This window comes from Leucopleurus acutus (genome assembly GCF_964270905.1).
Source record: "Leucopleurus acutus genome assembly, chromosome: 1".
Taxonomy (NCBI): domain Eukaryota; kingdom Metazoa; phylum Chordata; class Mammalia; order Artiodactyla; family Delphinidae; genus Leucopleurus; species Leucopleurus acutus.
The window spans coordinates 133123595-133146168 of record NC_139142.1 but is presented as its reverse complement, the minus strand read 5'-3'; the positions used below and the strand labels follow the sequence as shown (position 1 = coordinate 133146168).

Genomic DNA, 22574 nt, shown 5'->3' with positions numbered 1-22574 from the left:
AGAACCTCTTGTCTGCTCCATTATTGTATGTAAGTCATCCTCACTTATATCTTTCATAACTTCTCACAGAGCCGAACCACTAGCCACATGTGACTACTGAGCACATGAAATGTGGCTAATCCGAATGTGCTCTAAGTATAAAATACACACTGGGGGCTTCAGTGGTTAAGGGGGCACAGTGGTTAAGAATCTGCCTGCCAACGCAGGGGCACAGGTTCAAGCCCTGGTCCAGGAAGATCCCACATGCTGCAGAGCAGCTAAGCCCATGTGCCACAACTACTGAGCTTGTGCTCTAGAGCCCGCGAGCCACAACTACTGAAGCCCGCATGCACAGAGCCTGTGAAGCCACCACAATGAGAAGCCCGCGCACTGCAACAAAGAGTAGCCCTCGCTCGCTGCACCTAGAGAAAGCCTGCGTGCAGCAACAAAGACCCAATGCAGCCAAAAATAAATAAAATAAAAGTAAATTTAAAATACACACTGAATTGCAAAGATTTAGTATGCCAAAAAGGGTTGTAAAATATCTCAATAATTTCTTTTAAATTCTTATTGAAGTATAGTTGCTTTACAATGTTTTGTTAATTTCTGCTGTACAGCACAGTGAATCAGTTATACATATACACATATCCACTCTTTTTTAGATTTCCTTCCCATTTAGGTCACCACAGAGCATTGAGTAGAGTTCCCTGTGCTATACAGTAGTTTTTCATTAGTTATCTATTATATATATAGTAGTATATATATGTCAGTCCCAATCTCCCAATTCATCCCCCCTTTCCTCGTTGGTAACCATAAGTTTGTTTCCTACATCTGTGACTCTATTTCTGTTTTGCAATCTCAATAATTTTTAAATTGATTACATGTTGAGGTGATGATATTTTAGATATGAGTTTAATAAAATCTTATTAAACTTAATTTTACCTGTTTCTTTTTACTTTTAAAATGTGACTTCTAGAAAATTTTAGATTAAATCCATGGTTGTCATTCATGGCTTGCATTATATTTCTATTAGTGCTGTTATAAGGCAATGCTAAGGTCCTAGTGTATACTTAGTTCTGTTATTAAAGATGTACTAAGGCAATATGGGTGTATAATACTCAGATAAAATCCTTAGTTTTCCTTTTCTTCATTCTTTTGATCTTTTTATTTACTCAGATATCTATCTCTGCCTTTTCAACTTTGTTAATGACCTTTGCCATAATTTTTAGAGACATTTGCTTAACTAGTAAGTGGTTCAGAATTTAAAGAAACTCCAGGTGAGAGTAAAATAGTCTTAGTTTTTCTAATTTCGGAGAGCTGTTACCCTGCTTTTGCCGCTGTGCTTTGAGCTACCTGTAGGCTTGCTGGTCCCTCAGCCTGCAAGATTATTCCCTCTCCGCACACTCCAGCCTAATCGGCTCTTAACCATCCTTCAAGACTCAGCCTATAACCCCCGCTCTCTGTGAAGCCGTCCCCAATCCCTTCAGTCAAGGTTATATGCTTCTCTTTATTGTTCCCTTGGCACTCTATTCTCACTTGTGATGTTTGATGAATGGACAAACTGACCACCAGACATTTTAAACTTAAATGAATTTGAAACTGGAAGCAGGGACATTGCAGCACTTATTCCTTAGATTAAGTGAAAATCAGCAAGATAAGTAAGTTCACTTTGCCTCCTTGGAAGTCTTCATGCCTCCTCAGTGACCAGAATTATAAGGTCATCTCAAATTTTCCACCAAGTCACATCTGTTCTGACTGGAGAGGTGTTTGGGTGAAGGCTCAGATGAGGAAAGAATGGCAGCCTATAGCATCTGTTCCATTGACCAGTTCTGTGGCAATCCAGTTAACCTCTACTTTCCCATTCAGAAAATGAGGGTGACACTTGGTACTTTACTCTTCCGTGACTATTTTGACGCTTAAGGAAGGGTATTAAGTATTAAGAGAGTTCAATAATAGGGGACACTCTGCTTCTGTGCTATGATTAGACTGTATGCTTTAGTGGGTTTGTTTTTTCAATCAGGAGACTTCTGGGAAAAATTTGTTAAATGGGTCCAAAGTTAATGAAAACATATGCTTATCTGCTTTTTATACTTTCTATATTAATCTAAACATATGCCATGTTGCCCTCTGAATTCCTAATGATATGTTTAATTTATTAGGTTTAATTTAAAGATTGGTATTTGTATTAGAAAAATACTACTAATGCACTCCTGATAGAATCTTACCTGTGCTTTTTGTAAGTAAAAAATTACTCTTTCTTTATTACTTGAGTTCATAACCTATCAACATCATCAGTATCTTGTGATTGTCCCTTAGGTTCACACACAGACTACGTTTTACTGACTCTTTACTAAATTGGTTAATCTCCTATGAAAGTAATGTGACCCAGTAGTCCTCGCTGCCACTCTAGATGTCCGTGGACTTCAGGGTGCAGATAGGTATATGTGGTATAGTAAAAGAGGCTGGGGGACTTCCCTGGCGGTCCAATGGTTAAGACTCTGTGCTTCCAACGCAGGGGGCGCAGGGTTCAATCCCTAGTGGGGGAACTAAGATCCCCTATGCTGCACAGCACAGGCAAAAAGAAAAGAGCCTGAAACTTGGAGGCGGAAGTGGGGTTTTAGGTCTTGGCTATTACCACTCTGTGTATGACCTGAGCAAGTCACTTCAAATGAATTTCCTTACCCATAAAATGAGAATAGTAATTCCTATATGTACTTGTTAGGATTAAATGGGAAGGCCTATGTAAAAACACTTCATAAACTGTAAAGCAGTTTATGGCCAATAGACTTTTGTGATGCAAGTATGCTTTGAGTGGAAATTTCTTATTGTAGTGTTGAACAAATAATGGGGGAGGAAGGATTCTCCTGACTTTGAAATATGAATGATAATTTTGACAAAAACCTAGGAGACTCCTCCAAACATGCTGCTGCTGGCTACGTGTAAGAGAGGAGGTAACCTAGTGCTGGGGCTTTGAGAAGAATGAGTCAAGGCAGCTTCTGAAAACATTTTTAAATATTCTATGGGCCTGGATACTTAAGTAATAGGACGGTAGTACTAAATGTGAAAAGAGCACTGGAAACAGACCAGGGACCAGAGAGGATTTAGAACTGGCAATGTGGCAACATATACTAAAATGTTAAATGTGCATGACCCTTGACTCAGCATTTCCTCTTCAAGGAATCTACCCTCAAGATGCATTTGTATTCATGCCCCAAAATGTAGGCACAAGGATTTTTTTTGCAGTGTTGTATGCATATCTGTCTAGACACATTGCATTTTCAAATGATAGAGTGCAAGCTCACTTAATTGAGGGAGTGGGGGGTTGGGGAGAGAATTTCTTGGCTCACAGGACTGAGAAGTCCAGGATTCTCACCTCAGGCCAGCCAGATCCAGGACCCGCATTGTCCTTGGTCCTCAGGTTTGTGGTATACTTGTCTGTCTGCTTCTCTCAGCTCTGCTTTCTCTGTGTTGGTTTCATTCTCAGATAAGTAGTCTACCTGTTCTCATGTGGTTGTCTCTGGTAGCTTCAGGCTAAGCTCCTTCCAGTTTAGTGATCAAGGGGGACGAAAATCGCTCCTCCTTCTCTATAGTTTCAAAAAGGCCCAGAGTTGACTCTTATTGTACCGACATAGTTCAAGCTCCTATCCTTGACCCAGTTCCCCAGGGCAGGAGGATAGAATCCTCTAATTAATCTGGCTTGAGTCATATCCTTGGGGTGGCAGTGGGAAATGGCTTGACCCCACTTTCACCACATGTAGTAACAATGAAGGAATGGTGCTTTCCTGCTGGAAGAGTAAGATGTTATCAGAAGAAGGAAGAAAGGATGCGTGTCAGGCGAAAGCAATAGCTGTTCACTATAATGTCTATTTCTAATAACAAATATACGGTTACAACCTAAATGCCCATCAGTACAGGAAAACTTAAATGTGATACATCATAGGGGGAGATATGATGTAACTTTTAAAGTGAATGATGTGCATACATGTGTTGACAAGGAAAAATGTCCATTATGTAATATTAAATTACAAATGAAGTTGCAGAAAAGTATTTTTTTTAACATCTTTATTGGGGTATAATTGCTTTACAATGGTGTGTTAGTTTCTGCTTTATAACAAAGTGAATCAGTTATACATATACATATGTTCCCATATCTCTTCCCTCTTGCGACTCCCTCCCTCCCACCCTCCCTATCCCACCCCTCCAGGCTGTCACAAAGCACCAAGCCAATATCCCTGTGCCATGCGGCTGCTTCCAACTAGGTATCTACCTTACTACGTTTGTTAGTGTGTATATGTCCATGACTCTCTCTCGCCCTGTCACAGCTCACCCTTCCCCCTCCCCATAACCTCAAGTCCGTTCTCTAGGAGGTCTGCGTCTTTATTCCTGCCTTACCCCTAGGTTCTTCATGACATTTTTTTTTTCTTAAATTCCATATATATGTGTTAGCATACGGTATTTGTCTTTTTCTTTCTGACTTACTTCACTCTGTATGACAGACTCTAGGTCTATCCACCTCATTACAAATAGCTCAATTTCCAGAAAAGTATTTTTAATTATATGTATCATCTATTATGGATATGAATACTTTTTATTCATATGTTTCCGTACTGCTTTTGGTTTGCTATTGTATTTATTTAAAATTAGTATATATCACATTTATAATTTAAAAAACTAATGTCCCAGGTGGCCCCCATTCCAGATAAGGAACTGGAATTGACAAATCAAGAACTATAGAGATGGACTTCCCTGGTGGCACAGTGGTTAAGAATCCGCCTGCCAATGCAGGGGACATGGGTTCGAGCCCTGGTCTGGGAAGATCCCACATGCCACAGAGCAGCAAAGCCTCTGCACCACAACTACTGAGCCTGTGCTCTAGAGCCCGTGAGCCACAACTGCTGAGCCCGTGCACCACAACTACTGAAGCCTACGGCACCTAGAGCCCGTGCTCCACAACAAGAGAAGCTACTGCCATGAGAAGCCTGCACACCGCAACGAAGAGTAGCCCCCATTCGCTGCAACTAGAGAAAACCCGCGCACAGCAATGAAGACCCAACGCAGCCAAAAATGAAATAAAATAAATAAATAATAAATTAATTAATTTAAAAAAAACTATAGAGAGATGGACAGATGATGCAAAAACTGTAAAATAGTATTCAGGTAACTGATATAAAAATATCGGGACTTTCCTGGTGACGCAGTGGTTAAGAATCTACCTGCCAATGCAGGGGACACAGGTTCGAGCTCTGATCCGGGAAGATCCCACATGCCGCGGAGCAGTTAAGCCCGAATGCCACAGCTACTGAGCCTGCTCTCTAGAGCCCGCGAGCCACAACTACTGAAGCTCTCGGGCCTAGAGCCTGTGCTCTGCAACAAGAGAAGCCACCGCTATAATAAGCCCGCGCACTGCAATGAAGAGCAGCCCCTCCTCACTGCAGCTAGAGAAAGCCCGTGGGCAGCAACGGAGACCCATCGCAGCCAAAAATAAATATTGGGAACCAAGGAGGTGGGTAGGACAGATTAACCAGATTCATCTGCCTGTGTAGTAGGGTGGCAGATTTATATCCTGGAAGGATAATGGTAACCAAAAAGGCATGTGGTTTGGAAGAAGTGGGGTAGGGAGCACAGAGAATAACTTTGGCAACCACATGAATGAAAGGGAAGAAGAACGAAGGCGGAGAATGTTGGCAGCTTACACAGCGACGTGAGCAGTGATTCTGGAGTTGAGAGGTCTGGTTGTGTTACTTGGGCACCCTGTCAGCTAGGAAAGGTCACACGATGTCTCTCAGGGTCTCTATCTCATATGTAAAATGGAGTCATTAGTATTTTCCCTGTTTTGTTCATAGGATGACTGTGAAATTGAAGTGAGATGGAAAAGGGTTATAGAAAAGACCATATAATTCCAAGTTAGACAGGACCAAAATAAAGAATGTGTCTAAAAATGGAGTGGGAGAAGAAAAGGATAGGAAGATGTCATCAGACTTCCTTTGCACATTAGACAACTTAGATGGCTAACTTCGTTGGTCATTTAATCTATTTGGATGGGCAGGTGCTTTATTGAGAGATAGGAAGACGTTTACATTTGTTTGTGTGTATGTTTTTCAGTACTGTTCACTAAAATGAATAATTATAAATAGTTCACCGGCATGTGGGAACAGCAAAGGCATAACTGCACATACCATATACAACCATCATGGAAGAAAATACACAGAAGAAAGTCCATGTAGAAATACTACATCTCTGAATTACTTGGAATCTTCATATTGGTGGCTTACCCAACAGAACTTCTTAAATATCATTCCCATGAAATCCAAATAAGAACTACTCAGAAATATCAATTATGTTAGCATTCCCACACATTTAAAATCTGATTAATTTGTTTTGCTCTGTGTATTTTAGCATTTTGAGGTTTAAATATTGTGTGTTCCAAATAGAAAACTCAAGTCAATTTCACTGAATTGTATTTATTTATTTACTTAGTACTTATTCTGCCCTTATCTACCATGTGCTTGGACTGGTGCTAGGCACCGATACACAAACATAATTAACACATAGTAGTCACTGCCTTCAAACAGCCTTCTCTTAGTTCATAGGGAAGGCAGATACATGGACAAAGAGAGTGTAATGGGAGTGGGGCAGGATTGTCAGGAAGAGGGTCACTGTACTTTGAATAATCTCATTTTTTTCCTTCTTATTCTTTCTAAATGCCTGCTATAGCTTTCTTTTTAGTTGTTATTGTTCAGGTGTGTGTTAAAAAGAATTGATCATCTCTCAGCTTTTGAAGCTCAGTAGATAGTCTGTCTATATAACTTTTTTTTTTTTTTCCCTTGGCTGTGTTGGGTCTTGCTGTGTGCAGGCTTTTTCTAGTTGTGGTGAGCGGAGGCTACTCTTCGTTCTGGTGTGCAGGCTTCTCATTGTCGTGGCTTCTCTTGTTGCGGAGCACGGGCTCTAGGCGCGCAGCCTTCAGTAGCTGTGGCACGTGGGCTCAGTAGTTGTGGCTCGCGGGCTGTAGAGCTCAGGCTCAGTAGTTGTGGCACATGGGCTTATTTGCTCCACAGCATGTGGGATCTTCCCGGGCCAGGGCTCGAACCCATGTCCCCTGCATTGGCAGGCGGATTCTTAACCACTGCACCACCAGGGAGACCCTGTCTATATAACTTAATCACAGGGACAAAGTGGTAAAATTTCGGAGATTGGGTTTTTTTTTTTTATCCTATAAATTTACCAGTTCTGAGCTGAGTTGTTAGTCTTTTGGAGAAGAGAAAGGATCCCCTACCCTTCAATCCCACCCCCAGTACACAACACACTTTTAAAACATTTTTTATCTTTGATGCTATCTGCTGCAGAAGAAAGATGTCCTATCTTGGACTTTCTTTCCTGACTCCTTTGGATAAACAAAACTTTGAACCTGCTTTGAGGCTTAAGGCCTTTGTAATTATGTGTGTATGTAATAGAGAAACTGTAAAAGCTCAATTTCTCTGGCTCGCAAATGTGAGATTATTCCTCTGCTCTGCCTTTCCTCACCTTCTCTTCTCCCACCATACAAATTTGAGCTCATGTTAGGAGCATATGTCTGGTGATACTCCAGTTCCCAAGAGGCCAGTGAACAAGACAGTAGTAAAACATTTTTCATTATAGGTAAGGCAAAGTAATCCTGATTCTTTAATTTTGGGTCTAGCTGTTTCTGTTATTAAATCAGCAGTTTAGTTGAAGTAGATTCATATGTTGAACTGGTTCTTATTGTAAAAAGCCATTTTTTTCAGAGTCAGAGAAATGAGAGGGATTCTGTTCTTTTTTTAAAAGAGAAACAAACACATGTATTGTCTCATATTTTTGTAATAATGCATTGTTTTTATAGAGTTATTTTCTGAGTTTTAAAGCCTATGCTTTCATTTTCCCCTTTCACTTCTTCCCATGGAATATTATCATGTTTGTCTGCCTATTCTTTCTGCTTTCTTGTTAAGTGGACTTATTTAATATTATTATTATTACCCCTGGTGATAATTCCCTGTGTGTCAGTAATTCCCTGACCTCTCATAAACACTAAGGAACATCCAGTAGCTGTGCTAAAAGCCACTACCATTGATGGGACCAAGGACAGCTTAACTTTGGAGAAAAACTCTCCTCTTTTCTTTAAAAATTAAAAAGCAAACTGTATAAATAAAAGAAGGGAATTGCCAAGGTCATTATGTCCTTAAAGGTTTTTTCCTAAAGCCCTGACTTTAGAAGACAGTCATCATCAGCATATACTTATTTTTTCATAGAAATATTTATATGATGTTATTTTTTTACATCCAGGTATTAATGTAGGTGTGGGACTTATTTGAGTTTGCTTCACATCTAGGTAATTTAGTTTTTCAAAAATAATGAAAGGCTAATTATTAGGCAATAATGTGATCAAATTACCAAAAGCTTCAAGGTGGTTCTATTTCAGTTCTCAGCCTGATGTGTATTGAAAAATATCTCTACTTAGAGTAGTTACTGTTCATAATACATTATGGAATCTTTTTAGATAACAGGTTGGATGATAAAGAAGCCGTTACCCTTGATTTGGTGTGTTTAACCCAAGTTAAATTTATGACAGACTGAAAATTAGCTGTAGTGTTATACATCTCGCTTCCTGTTCTGTGCAATTTGATATATGTGTGGGCCATATGTCCAGCAGGAGTTATAAGAATATGTTATTGATGGATGGAAAAGCTGTTTCATAGTTCCCTGTGAAAATATACATTGTAACTTGTACAGTGTGTATAGAACCTTGCAGTTTTGGTTTATGAGAGATTTAACCTGTGGCTAAAGGTAATATAATGAAATCTGTTGGAAATTCTTCAGAAGAGGAGAATTTGGAATCTACTTATTTAATTTTCAAGCTTTTATGCAGTTGACCAATTTAGGAGGGAGACCTTAACTAAGTGCTTTTATTTTCAGAGCAGATGAGAGATTATAACAGTACCTTAGTTTCTGAAATACCATGGATCAAAGAATTCAGTGCATATCTACATTGCTTACTTCCCCCACTTCATTGCCTTTACCTCAAAATTATTTGCAGGAAGTACCTTGTTTTCAACATGTTTATTGCATTTAAGGCTTTGCCCTCATCCCCAGTCTTATTAAAGGAGTTCCACCATAATGTTGATTAATTTAAAATTTCCTAAACAATGGATTAGCGATAGCTCTGCAAAAGTAGTGTGAAACATAATATACAGGATTTCTCATTTAAATACAGCCCAGGTGATAAATCATTACTGTACAGTAATCTCTGACCAAAGAGGCAGACTTTCTTAGTGGGCCTGTGTCTGTGTTGTTCACCACCAGCACTGGCCAGTTTTGGGGCAATCACGTGTGAAACCAGACACAGATTGGAACTTGTGTGGGCATCTTTATCTGTACAGACAGTTCTAATAAATTAAGGCCACATCTCCCAAAGAGACTTCTATAGTCAGCAGCACATTTTCTGTAATACCTAAGAAACTCTAAACAGGTCTTTCAAATAGCCTTAAAATGATTCCTTTTAGTAGGTGTTGAGTCCAGTTGTTCTGATATGAGAGAACTTCTGAAACAGATTAGTCTGTCAGTGTTTTCTGAGTCTTCATAATATATTAGCCATAAAGCAAAGCAATGCCCTTTATTTCTACCCTCTAGGTTGCACTTCTGAATCACCTGTGGAGCTATGCTTACATCCACTACTAGAAATTCTGGTTTGATAGGTTTGAAGTAAAGTCACTGTATCTGTTTTCTAAAGTTTTGGAGATATTTCTAATATACACACTTTCAGTTGAGTACCACTACCAGTTACAAGCTACATTTAAATTTGTACTATGCATATTTTATATAACATGAAGACAAGTTTCATTCATACTGGTGCTATGGCTTTACAAAGAGGAACCTAGAAGGTAGCTAGAAGGAAATCCTAGCTATAATCAGAATTTTGGATTTAAAAGAGAACCAGTCTAGGGACTTCCCTGGCAATCCAGTGGTTAAGACTCTACGCTTCCACTGTAGGGGGTGAGGTTTCGATCCCTTGTCAGGGAACTAAGGTCCCACATGCCACGCGGCGTGGCCAAAAAATAAAAGAGAACCAGTCTAAACCCCTCCTCTTTACAGATGAAAAAGAGCAAAGAGGTGGAAGAATTTTCAGAGTTGGTAGCAGAACCAAATCCATGACTCTGACTTGAGCTCTTTCTACACTAGCATCTTGGACCTAGTCCATCTTTGAGAAAAGCCTCAAGGCCACTCAGTAATCTAGAAATTGTCTTGAGCATCCCAAAGCCCAACAGAGTATTGTGAGATTCAGAATATTTAATAAAAGGAGCAATAATGCAGCCAGCAGGAACTCCTCGCATCTTTGAAGTTACTAGGCAGGAGTTACGAGTGACATTACTCACAGTTAAAAATTATAGACATCACCCAGAAAGCTTTTGTGACTTTTTTGTAAACATGGAAATTTCTGGCAAGAGATGCCTAGATTTGGTACCGAAGATTGTCAAGAACAAGATGATCATCTGTCTTATTTTTAAACTGATCCTTAAGTCTTGGCAGCAGGTCTAGAAAATTATGCCAATATTATATTTCTACACAGGTCTGACTTTTAGCTTGTACTTCAGAAGGATATTGTGCCTAGATTTGCAATTTAACCAAGTAAAGGAATAGTATGTTTATTAATTAGGCTTAGATTTGGTTGTTAAAAAGAAAAATCCAAATAACAGTAGTTCAGTCAGGTAGAGATTGATTTTTCTTTTTTTTTTTTAAAGCTACATGGGATATATATATTTTTTTCAAATTTATTTATTATTTATTTTGGCTGCACTGGGTCTTAGTTGTGGCACATGGGATCTTTAATTGTGGCATGCATGCAGGATCTAGTTCCCCGACCAGGGATCGAACCCGGCCCCCTGCATTGGGAGCCTGGAGTCTTACCCACTGGACCACCAAGGAAGTCCCAGATTGATTTTTCTTTTGGATTAAAATAGTCCAGAGGGAAGGGAAGCCCAACATTAGTGTGGTTGCTTCATAGCTGTCAGGGATGGGTTCTTCTAATTTTGCTCCATCCATCTTGGTACTATGTTAAATCTTCAAGGTATCTGATGGTTCTAGATGGCTTCTGGAGCTTCGGTCATCTCAAAGGGGCATACCTCCAACTTGAGTCAGCTCCCTTTTTTTTTTTTTGAGTCAGCTCCCTTGAAAGAACTTTCCTAGAACCACCCTATCCAACAATTTCTGCTTCCATCTCACTGGTCATTCCTATTATCGAGGGAGACTGGAAAGTTATAACTGGGCGAGTTGCTATTCACAATAATTAGAAATTTTGTTGTTAAGAAAGAAGGAGGGAATGGATATTGAGCAGGTAACCAACAGATCTGCCATACCTGTTTTGAAGAGTATAATTTTTATATTAGGAAAATCAAATTTTAGTCACATCAAAAACTATTATATAGGATATAAAATTTTAAAGATCTCCAAACTACAATCTACCATGTATCTGATTAATAAAAGCAATAAATCTCTATGATACTGTTCTGCTTTGGATTTCTCAGTAGAACTCATTGGGAACAGCTGTTAGGTTTTATATATTTTTAAATGAACTGAAGAAGGAGTTCTTCAAAACAACAGGAGAAAAAAAGATAAATTCAACTCTGTTTCCTTTTGGAGATAGGGAGAATCAAAACAACCACAAGGACAATTCAGAGTATACTATATAAAATGGTATGAGACAGGAATGAGCCTATGAAACACTAAGAAAGAAGTTGTTTAGTATTTAGATGGAATAGGATAGACTATTGCAACACATGAAATAAACACATATCATAGCAATGAATCATACAGAAGACCTGTGCTGGAGAGAAGGATGGGCACATTGGGTTAAAGTTCCAAGTATTAGACATTGTCTTAATCCAGTTGGGCTGCTGTAACAAAATACTACAGACTGAGTGGCTTATAAACACAGAAATTTATTTCTCACAGTTCCAGAGGCTGGAAGTCCAAGATCATGATACCAGCATGGTCAGGTTCTGGTGAAGGCCCTCGTCTGGGTTGCAGACTGCTGACTTGCTACTGTGTCCTCACATGGCTGAAGGGGCTAGGGAGCTCTGTGGGGTCTCTTTTTTAAGGGCATTAATCCCATTCACGAAGGCCCTGCCTTCATGATCTCACCTCCCAAAGGCCCACACCTCTTAAAACCATCACACTGGGCATTAGGTTTTCAACATGCGAATTTTGGAGGGACACAAACATTCAGATTACAGTAGATATAATTACCTCTGCCTGTACCATATCTGTACAAATAAAATGCGAAGATGGAGAGAATTTTGTTGTCTAAAAAACTTACAGACAGGAGCAAGCAGTAATCTGCAGCGTGTACAACTGTAGACCGTGGTGTACATAAGTGTATTAAGATGGAAGTGTTCTCACTGTAAGACCAGATTTTTAGAAGTTCTGTAGCCTCATTCATACCTACAGTTCACACGGTGCCATTTAGCACATATTTATTGAGTGCCTCATATTTACAATACGCTTTAAGGAGGAAATTCGTTCACAAGTTGCCACGTAGGTGAGAAAGTCTAGATTTTGGCTTCTTATAACTATGAATTTCAAATCTGGGGAAAACCCAGCCTTGTATTTTTATTCCTTTTCCTTTCATAATTACTTATCAGTAACCAAACCCAGTCTGTTGACTTTTCTCCAACTGATAGAAAACAGGAAACTCCAGAGACTCCGTATGAGAAAAGGACCAGGCTGCATCCTCTGTGACCTCAGCCCTTCGGTCTGAGCTCTCCTCAGAGCAACAGTTGGAAACAGTTCCATCTCCTTGTGGCTTTGGTAGTAAGCATAGGGAGTGCAAATGAAACCAGCTAATGCAACAAGGTGTGTTAGCCTGGCCTTTGAGCTCATGAGCCATCTTTTGAACCTTTTATGCTAGTGCGCTTTTGGGCATCCTTGGGGGAGAATAGTTTACGCTCTAATCCAACAGTGGATCAGGGACCATTCTCTGTCCTACATAGCAGTGGAAATGCCTTTGGCACTCTGGTATTAAATAACTGCTTATTTGAACATATTGTGCAATGGCTTAGCCTTTCCCACACATTACTAGTTCCCTTTGAAGCTGTTGTGCTCAGTTTGAGTTCTCCAGTAGGGACTATGAAAGAAAACAAAAATCTCACAAGTTATATTTCCTTTTTATCTACTTAGTGCTGTTGCAGCTATCTCATATTTTGGTTTTTGTGTCCCTCACTCTGCACCCTATTTTCCCTCTGCTTTCAGGTGAAGGTCTCCCACAGGTGTATTACTTTGGACCATGTGGGAAATACAATGCCATGGTGCTGGAGCTTCTGGGCCCTAGCTTGGAGGACTTGTTTGATCTCTGTGACCGAACTTTTACTTTGAAGACTGTGTTAATGATAGCCATTCAGTTGGTAAGTTGGCGTTGCCATTCTGCAGAAGGATAGGCGGGGCGGGTCTCCCAGCCACATCCTTGTGTCCCTGTTGGTGATTTACTAGCTGTAGTGACACCTAGTGAATGCACACTTACTGGCTTGGTGGCATTCTAGGAAGCTGGCTGGGGCAAAAAGGGTTAATCCAGAGAAGTCGCACTGCATTTGCTGTTTGCTTTATTTTAAGAATTTGCACCTTGGAGCAATACTCTGACCTTGACTGAAGTGGAAATTTATTTAGGGAGAGAGAGGATGATTAGGAAAAATTGTACAGATGCAAGTAACTTCTTTGTTGTTTTATTTATACGTTTTAAACACATGACTGTAAAATTTTGTCATGTCCTCCCTCTCTCCTTACCATCGCATCCAAGAAAAGATTGGAGATGTAACCCACTGCCCTAAAATCAGATTCTGAAGTTGTGTGACCAAGAACCTGCCTTAGTTCTCTTGCCTCTAGTTCTCACAGAGACTGAGACAGCTGAAGAGGCAGCTTTCTCAGCTCCTACCAAATTACACACTAGTACCACTTTAAGGAACAGTTAAGACAGTTCCTTTGAGAACTTTGTCATCCCCTAAGCAGAAGGATGTCTTTATTGGTCTGAAATGGTGATGGTCTCACCCAGTTTAAAGACTTGGAAATGTTAGAAAATTGATCTTGACTTTTGAGTCAAAAATTCAAATGCTCATGCTTCCCTTTCTATACTGAGTAGAAAAGCTTTGAAGATAGAAGTGAACTTAATGAAATTTGAATAATTTTATGATTATTATTTGGGGCTATGTTTACTTTCTCATAAAACCTGTACTCCTACCTCTGCTGTTAGTTAGCTCTGTGATATCAGTCCAGTATTAACTTCTCTGGGCCTCACTTCCCTTATTTCTGCAACAAAGAGACAGAGTATAGGAAGGTGTGGGCAGGAGGTGAATGTGGCAGTGGCACCTGTCTTCAAAGGCCACCAACGTATTCTGATTTCCTGCCTGGGAGTAATTCTTGCCTCTCAAATGCTTACTTTCTGAAGTAACATAAAAACACTAACTCTATTCATCATTTGCAAATCGTTGCATAACGAAGTAAAACTGTGTATTATCATTTTAGATGAACTGTACTATCCTCTCTCTCTTTTTTTAAATTTTTATTTATTTGACTGCACAATATCTTAGTTGTGGCAGGCGGGCTCCTTAGTTGTGGCATGTGAACTCTTAGTTGAGGCATGCATGTGGGATCTAGTTCCCTGACCAGGGATTGAACCCAGGCCCCCTGCATTGGGAGCATGGAGTCTTAACCACTGCACCACCAGGGAAGTTCCTATCCTTCTCTCTTTTATCTTGATATTTGTCATATATGTATTTGTATCAGGAAATATATTCTGGTTTACAAGAGTAAAGTGGCTCTGGGTGGTGAAGAAATGAGTTTTTTTAATTTCAAAGCTTTGGGCTGATAAAAGGAAACGTTCTGATGTATTTTTACAGTAAACTTCTTTAGAGTAGTATTTCTATCATTGTTTTTCTCTCTTTCAGCTTTCCCGAATGGAATACGTGCACTCAAAGAATCTCATTTACCGAGATGTCAAGCCAGAGAACTTCCTGATTGGCCGACAAGGCAATAAGAAAGAGCATGTTATACACATTATAGACTTTGGACTGGCCAAGGAATACATTGACCCTGAAACCAAAAAGCATATACCTTATAGGGAGCACAAAAGTTTAACTGGAACTGCAAGATACATGTCTATCAACACGCATCTTGGCAAAGGTGTGTTTCTTTTCAGCTCCATGAAAGCAGCAGGTTGTTAAAACACCTTTTTATTCCCAAAACACTTTTGTACCCATTGTGCATTACAACTTGTGATTCTTATTGCTTCACAGGGTAAGTGATTTTTGTACTTAAGAAATTAAGATGGTAAGTTAGTGACTTTCCTAAGTATCCTGTTGACAACTTAAGGATTTTTCATTCTTTGTTTCCAAATGCTTAGTTTCTCAGAGTGTGGTACTTGAATTATTGAATTAAGGTGATAACATTTTAGTAAGTTTAGTGATGAGTTTGGTATTTACATACAAATGGCCCCATATATAACCTGAAAAGGACATCAGGCTGATATCTGCTTTGAGGAAGAGTGCTTCACTAAAACATGGACTAGCCTTCTGTTCTCTGTGCATAGTTTCGTGACTCATTTTTCAGGGAGAAGCCTATGTCTTATTCAGTGAAAATATATTTGCCTTTCCATGAGTCTTGAATTTTACGCAGGATAGACAGTTTGCATAAATATTTCTAAAAGCTGTAGTCTCACTTGTTAGAGGGACTAGTCCAGGGGAGAGTATTTGCGAGGGAAGCCTAAGGAACAGTGAGAAGTCCCAGTCGGTAGGGCCCTGGGCCCTTGCCAGCTTCTCCAGGAAAGCTTCCCTTTTTATCTGTTTTATATATTGGGCTTTCATTGGAAGATTATATTTGAAGAAAAGCTTCTAAGGTGATTGAAAAGATATGTTCGAAAATCACCACCCTAGAGAGTAGACATATAAACAGAATATTAGACTCCTAGACGTAGCTAATTACGTAAGGTATTTAAATACTAACGAACAGTTTACACAATAAGTATTTTACACAATAGTACATTAAAGCTAATGTAAATCGCTATAAAGTTGCCTCATCAAGTAAACTGCTCAGATATTCAGATGAGGATTCTAGTATTAGTGAAGAGTAAAAATGACATTATAAAGTGGTATGATACAACCCGAGTTGAAATGAATGCTGTCAGGATTTTTTCGGTAACCACATGGATATTCTCACTTAACATAATAGTTTAAAATTAGGCTGGAAGGTTCTCTGGCACTTATTACTGGTGTCACTTTGGACAAGTTACTTAATCTCCCTGAAACTTACCTGTAAAAATAGAGTAACATTTCACAAGGATGTTTTGCAGGTTGAATGGGTGATAATATATGTAACATGGGTCTCTTGCATAGGGCTCAGAATTCTCTTCTTCCTTCCTTTTTACAAGGAGATAGAGTGTGTGGTACATAGTAAAGTCATGATTGTTTGGGTTAACTGACAGAGTCTAGAAGTTGTTCTAATTCCTGCCTCCTGGGCTCAGCATTTGTATTCTGATTTTGTTATTCTTGTCAGGAAAGGCAAGAACAGACAAAAGATGCATATCCATGTTGTTTGTATAAGGTACAGTGTAACAGTTAAGAAAAAGGGATGTAAATTCTGGCTTTTTCCCTTAAACCTATGTGGTCCAGTAACCTTCCTTCATCAGCATCAGTTATCTCACCCACCCTGAAAGATGTATGGTCATAGTACCTTATACCTTAGGGTTCTGTGAGATAATGCATATAAACTGTTTAGTGCTTGATGATAGTAAAGACTCTATAATGTTAGTTATCATTTATTCAACAAAATATGTTTTAAGCATCTACTGTCATCAGACTCAGGTTCCTTTATCTCTTGATGTAGCCATTTCTGCTGGAACTTTTGAGTGTATCTCCACGCGTGGACTTCCTGAGTTCCAGAGTTTTTTTCAGGTCAGATCCAACCTGTCACCGTATTTGTCTATAATGTCCCTATTACAGAGAATACATATAGGTGGTTGTCACATGCCCTTTAAACTCTGGCCATGGTCTCAAACCCAGAGAGGTTTCTGTAGGAACCCTAATCCTATTGGTTTTCAAATGTGTTGCATCCTTTATGTTGTAATGAAGAAAAAGGGAAGTGTATCTTCAAATGACCTGGAAAGAATTGCCTATTAATTTTGTGAGGGCAGAAAACAAGGGAAGCAGCCCCCTAAACCTGATATTTTACTACATTAGATTAGCCACCTTCCCACTGATTAAGTCTGCCCATTTTGTATTCCTTAATGTTTGAAGTTAGGGTGAGGACACTGGGTCACCTGGCCCCTTTCCTTCAACAAAATATATTTGACCTAAAATCAGGGATGTGATGCAAGTAAACCAAGCACATCTTTCTGATTGGTTGAAAAGCAAGAAGCCTTTATGGTATGGAAGAATTTTGTGTCCTCCTGGTCTCACTGGTATTGAAACCTTTTTTCTTTGAAAATGAAATATCCTGCATGAAAAAAACAAGGGAAATACTGAATTGAAATCCTGAATTGAATGAATGTGGAGTGTTCAAAGAAATGTGGAAATAAAGCATGGCTCTGATTTTCACTCTCATTTTTTTGAAAGGCCTTTATGATTTAAATTATTGTAGATTATTTTAGAATTTTAGAAATGGAAAATGACTTTTCAGAGTATCTAAATCAACCACTTGTTTTTCAGATGAGGACATCGAAGCCCAAAAGGTGACTTGGCCATGCTTAATTTTGTGTGGATTAATAAATTAATAGAAAGGACAGGCCAAGACCTAGATAACCTGACTCAGGAACCATTATTTTTCCTGTTATCCCATATTCCACAGCTTTTCTTCGTGGTTTTAAGTATTTGAAAAGTTACTTTATTACTTATTCTAGTGAGTTTAAATGTGTTTATTATATTTTTTGGTTTTTGATTTTTTTTAAAATCTCATTTTTTAATGGCTTTGCTGTGAAGAGAAGCTGGGCTTATTTCTGTAGGGCCGATCAGTCATTGAAAATGTGGAGAGTTTCGCCCTCTAGTGCTCAACTGTCTAAAGTACAACCATTTGTCCCCTGAATTATTTATTACCAAGGGGCCCCCTTACAGGAAGTGGATATAAAAATGGAGAGGCGATGAGTAGGTGTGATATAGTGTGAGAACCTGCAGAGTGTGGTTTCTCTATCTGCCCTGTTTTGTGGGAGGCCTCAACTCACCCTGCTTGTTCTTTCTTTTTTGGTGTATCTTTAGGTTCTGTTAACAAAATTTGTTTTTGTCTGTTGACAAAATCTGTTTCTTTAAGTTCTGTTAACAAAATCTCTTTTTGTTTTCAATTACATATGAAATTTATTGCAAACTTCAGGCAAGCCTTGTAGTCAAAAGCTTCTGATGGCCTTGCTGTTTTGCTTCATTCTTTTTAAGATTATTTCAGTTGCTCTGTATCAGCTCAACTTTATGTTATTTATGTCTCTTGTCAGGGTGCCGCCCCTTCCCATTAGTGACCTCATTTCCAAAAACCTCCTTCAAAGTACAATTTAGAAAGTTGCCTTTTCTTTCTTCATCTGCCCTGTAGAGTACTATGCACTCTTTTTCATGCAAATTTCCTGTAATTGGAGGTGGCAGTTAAATGTGTTGTGCTTTTGTATTTTGGGTTACCTGAGTAGCTTTCCCTGCCTCCCTGACTCTGTTAGGTTTTACTTTCTGCAGAAAGAAGACAAAATCAAGTTTAAGATAGCCCCTTATTCTTGCATCTGTCATTTCTTTTGATAAAGCCCAGAACTCGATTCTGAAAAATAAACACATGAAATGTCTGAGATAAATTGTAATTGGCAATTAAAAATGGAAGAATGTACTACTTCTATTGTCTGACAGCCAAAGAATGTATAAGATGTTTTCTGAGATGTAGTTACAATTTTTTATTAACTATTCTGCAGTTCTTTACCATCCTTATCTTCCCGATTTAAAGAAAAGAAAGAAAAATCCAGCAACTTGTTTTACATGATAAGCTCTCTGAATGCAGGGATATTGTTTTATGTGCCCACAAAGGGCACCTTAGTAATAAACTTTAAATTTTTCTTTAGGTGGCTATGGGACATGGTACAAATGGGATGGAGCTGAGGATTGTGCCCTGATGTGGGCTTACATTAAACTAAATTTTAAGTGTTAATTTTTATGATGAATAACAAGCACTAGGCATGTATGCTAGGCATTCTGCAGCTTGTGTCTTTGCGGGCCTAGCCAGAATGGACTCTCTTAACAGCCTCAGCTACTCAATCTGCTGCTCACTTTTCGTGATGGTAACCAAAGAGTAATTGTAGCCCATGTACTAGAAATAACATTTTGTTTAAATTATCTTACTTTCAGGAAGGTGACGGCATAGAGTGAGGGGTGGTTACTCACCATTTGGTGATTTGGACTTGGTTTTAGTTTAGGATTTGCTCTTTTCACTTGATATTTACTTGCCAGTAGCAGATCTAGGCAAAGGAAGTACACGTTGTTTCTGGTTTTGATCTAAAATACTATCCCTGATTTAGATATACAAAGAATTAGTAAGCAGAGCCTTTGCAGAGCAGACGGGTTTCTGAAGGGATTACTTGGTTTTGAACCCCTTTCTGCTTTAATAACTGCAAACATAATGTGTCATCTGTCTTCCTTTTTAGAGCAAAGCCGGCGGGATGATTTGGAAGCCTTAGGCCATATGTTCATGTATTTCCTTCGAGGCAGCCTACCCTGGCAAGGACTCAAGGTATCCTTGGAAGTGCTCAGTGGAGGGCTTTGTTTAAATACTCAGTTGATAATGAAGGGGTTGCTTACTTGATGTCTGTAGGAAGCGCAAAGGGGAAGATTGGCTACAGGGATGACAGGCAGGAACGACATTAGTCTATAATGTTAATGCTCACCTGGGCCTTGGAAGCTCTGTTTTGCCCACGTTTGTCTTCTTCCCCTTCTGATCCTTCTTCCTTATTTTCGAGTTTTCCATAGTCTCTTCCCTCATTCCCTCCCAGCCTTGACAGTGCTGCTTTTCTCTCTGTGTCAGTATGCCTCCTTCACTAACATTATGTAGCAGGCATATTGTTCCCAGGGTGTTGGGGAATTTCTGGAACAAATTGATGATAGCAGCTGCTACATATTTTACCAGCAAGGCCAGCAGGACTAGGTGTGCCCCTAAGGGGAACTGGGAAATACTTGTTCTTCCTATATAGGCTAAGGACCCACCTGAACTAAAATGAAAATCCAGGTTTAACATTGCTGTTCAAGTGTTTAATTGAATAAATGCCTTTGCATAAAATAGCTGTTCCTTGTAAAATGTGTAGTTTAAATAGCCTTCCTTAGGTAGGTGTCAATACAGTGCATTTGTGTCGAAGTTAACTATTAATTATAGTTACAACCATTGTAATGATTACTCTGTGCCTCTGGCGGTTAGACTAGGAAATGGTGAGCTTCTAACCCATTCTACGTCCCATTAGATAGTTAAATGCAAGACATTTTTGAGTTGTGATTTATTTCAACATGTTAGTATGGAAGGAAACTTAATTGGTAGCTTTGGGTACTACTATACCCCTTCCCTCCCGAAGGGCAGAATGATTCGTTTTGCTGTGCTTTCTTGGACATTGTCCTGAAAAGTGAGGCTTTTATCCCTTCCCTTTGGGAAGATTTTATTTCTTTCCCATTAAATTCCTCTCCTAACATCTCCTCCATGGTCTTCTCCTAGTCACGTATACCTTCTCATTGATATTGACAGCTGTCAAATAGTGTTTCACATCCTGTTTGCTCATTATACAGCCAAATAATGCATTTGTATATTATTAATTGCTTGAAACTTTCTCATGATCCATGAATCATTTTAGTGGTAGTTGCAGATTTAAAACGCCTCCAGTATACTTCAAAACATAATTGCTTAAAGCCTGGTGCAGCAGGCTAGGCAGAGCCTCATGAGAATCCCTTGAGACCACATTATTGGTCCATGCTCCAGGAGCCCTCTGTCTACAGTCTTGAGCAAACCAGACTTGGCTACTTTGAGCCACTGACATATAGCAAACCTGTCTGTTAGCCATGCCTGTATCATAGTTAACATTTTTTCCCTCTGGAAGCACATTGTGGAAAGGCAGTTGTTTTTTCCTTTTGTTTTAATTTAATTTAATTAATTTATTTTTTATACAGCAGGTTCTTAGAAAGGCAGTTTTCTTACATCTTGTTCTTTTTCTATTCAACTTCACAATAAATATGTTGTGGAGCCATCTGTCTGTTTGCCCCCATTTGGATTAGCAGTGTTTTTAATCTTATCTAGAGCTGATCTAAGGATGAGAAGGTTGAATAAATTTTGAACCCTAGTGGCCATGGGTCATTACTAAGCTGTTATAATTTTGAATTTATTTTCTTATCTTAGCCTCTCATCTCATTACATTTGGTGGTGTTTATCTGAGACTACTAAATGTATTTGCAAGTAAAACTTTCCAGAACAGATGTTTTATACATATCTAAATATATCATCTCTACTACATTTCTTGTTTGTTAGTATTAGAAAAAAATTGAGACTATCTAACAAATCCTGCCAGTTTGAGTGAAACAGTCATTATGTCCCAAAACATATTGGACCTCCCATACTTAACACCTCTTTCCAACTAACTTTCTCTCTTTCTTCTCTACAGGCTGATACATTAAAAGAAAGATATCAAAAAATTGGTGACACCAAAAGGAATACTCCCATTGAAGCTCTCTGTGAAAACTTTCCAGGTAGGATGCTGAAAGGACACTCCAGCCAGTGTGACTGAAGCTTTGAAGGAGGTGGAGACCATATCTTAGTATTTCTAGATACTCTCCAGAAAATTTACGTTTCCTTTTATTGTTATTTAAATCAAGATAGGTTTTATCACTTTGATTTGGTCCATAAAGAAAACATCAGTGTCAAATAGTCTGTACAGATATTCCTTGCCTGGCCCAAAGCTTCTCCCCATGAGAAGCATTCAGCTAATGAGCATGGCCTTTAACCTCTTTCCTAACAGAGGAGATGGCAACCTACCTGCGATATGTCAGGCGATTAGACTTCTTTGAAAAACCTGACTATGAGTATTTACGGACGCTCTTCACAGACCTCTTTGAAAGGAAAGGCTACACCTTTGACTACGCCTATGATTGGGTCGGGAGGCCTATTGTAAGTATCTTCTTTTTAACCTCCTCACCTCAGGCCAGCACTGTCTCACTACCCTTGCCAGACTTTCTGCTTAAATCTATGGGGGAAAAAAAAACACAACATTCCTTTGACTATAGACGTTCCATTTGCCAGTCTTTTCAGGGTGATGCCAGGGGTCACTCTCACTAGAGTAATAAAGGAGTTACTAACTGTGTTTTTAAGATTATGACCACTGTGTCCTAAGATGTCAGAATTTAAGACAGTTTTTAAGAAGTTTTCTTTGAATGATCCAGGAGCTGGTGCTACATAAGCTGTTAAGGTACTTGATTTCCGTCGGGTGGAGCCCAGCACCAGAGGAAACTTCTGAATTTTTTCTTCTGGCCTTGGGTTCACAGGGCCTTAGAGCATACTAACAGTCATCACTGTAGGATGTTATTTTTCTTTTCGAAGGCAAGCTACTCTCCAATGAACTATTGAGG

The 22574-nt window shown here is 39.1% G+C and overlaps 1 protein-coding gene across 2 annotated transcripts in view; it reads left to right on the top strand.

Annotated features, from left to right (window-relative positions):
• The window catches only part of CSNK1G1 (casein kinase 1 gamma 1), a 149540-nt gene that overhangs the window by 103265 nt on the left and 23701 nt on the right, over window positions 1-22574 (top strand). For both annotated transcript variants that reach the window (XM_082850723.1, XM_082850722.1), the window contains exons 5-9: window positions 13234-13385; window positions 14919-15153; window positions 19625-19710; window positions 21614-21698; window positions 21968-22116. In XM_082850723.1, coding sequence (XP_082706849.1) covers window positions 13234-13385; window positions 14919-15153; window positions 19625-19710; window positions 21614-21698; window positions 21968-22116 — 707 coding nt within the window. The remainder of the gene's footprint in view (window positions 1-13233; window positions 13386-14918; window positions 15154-19624; window positions 19711-21613; window positions 21699-21967; window positions 22117-22574) is intronic.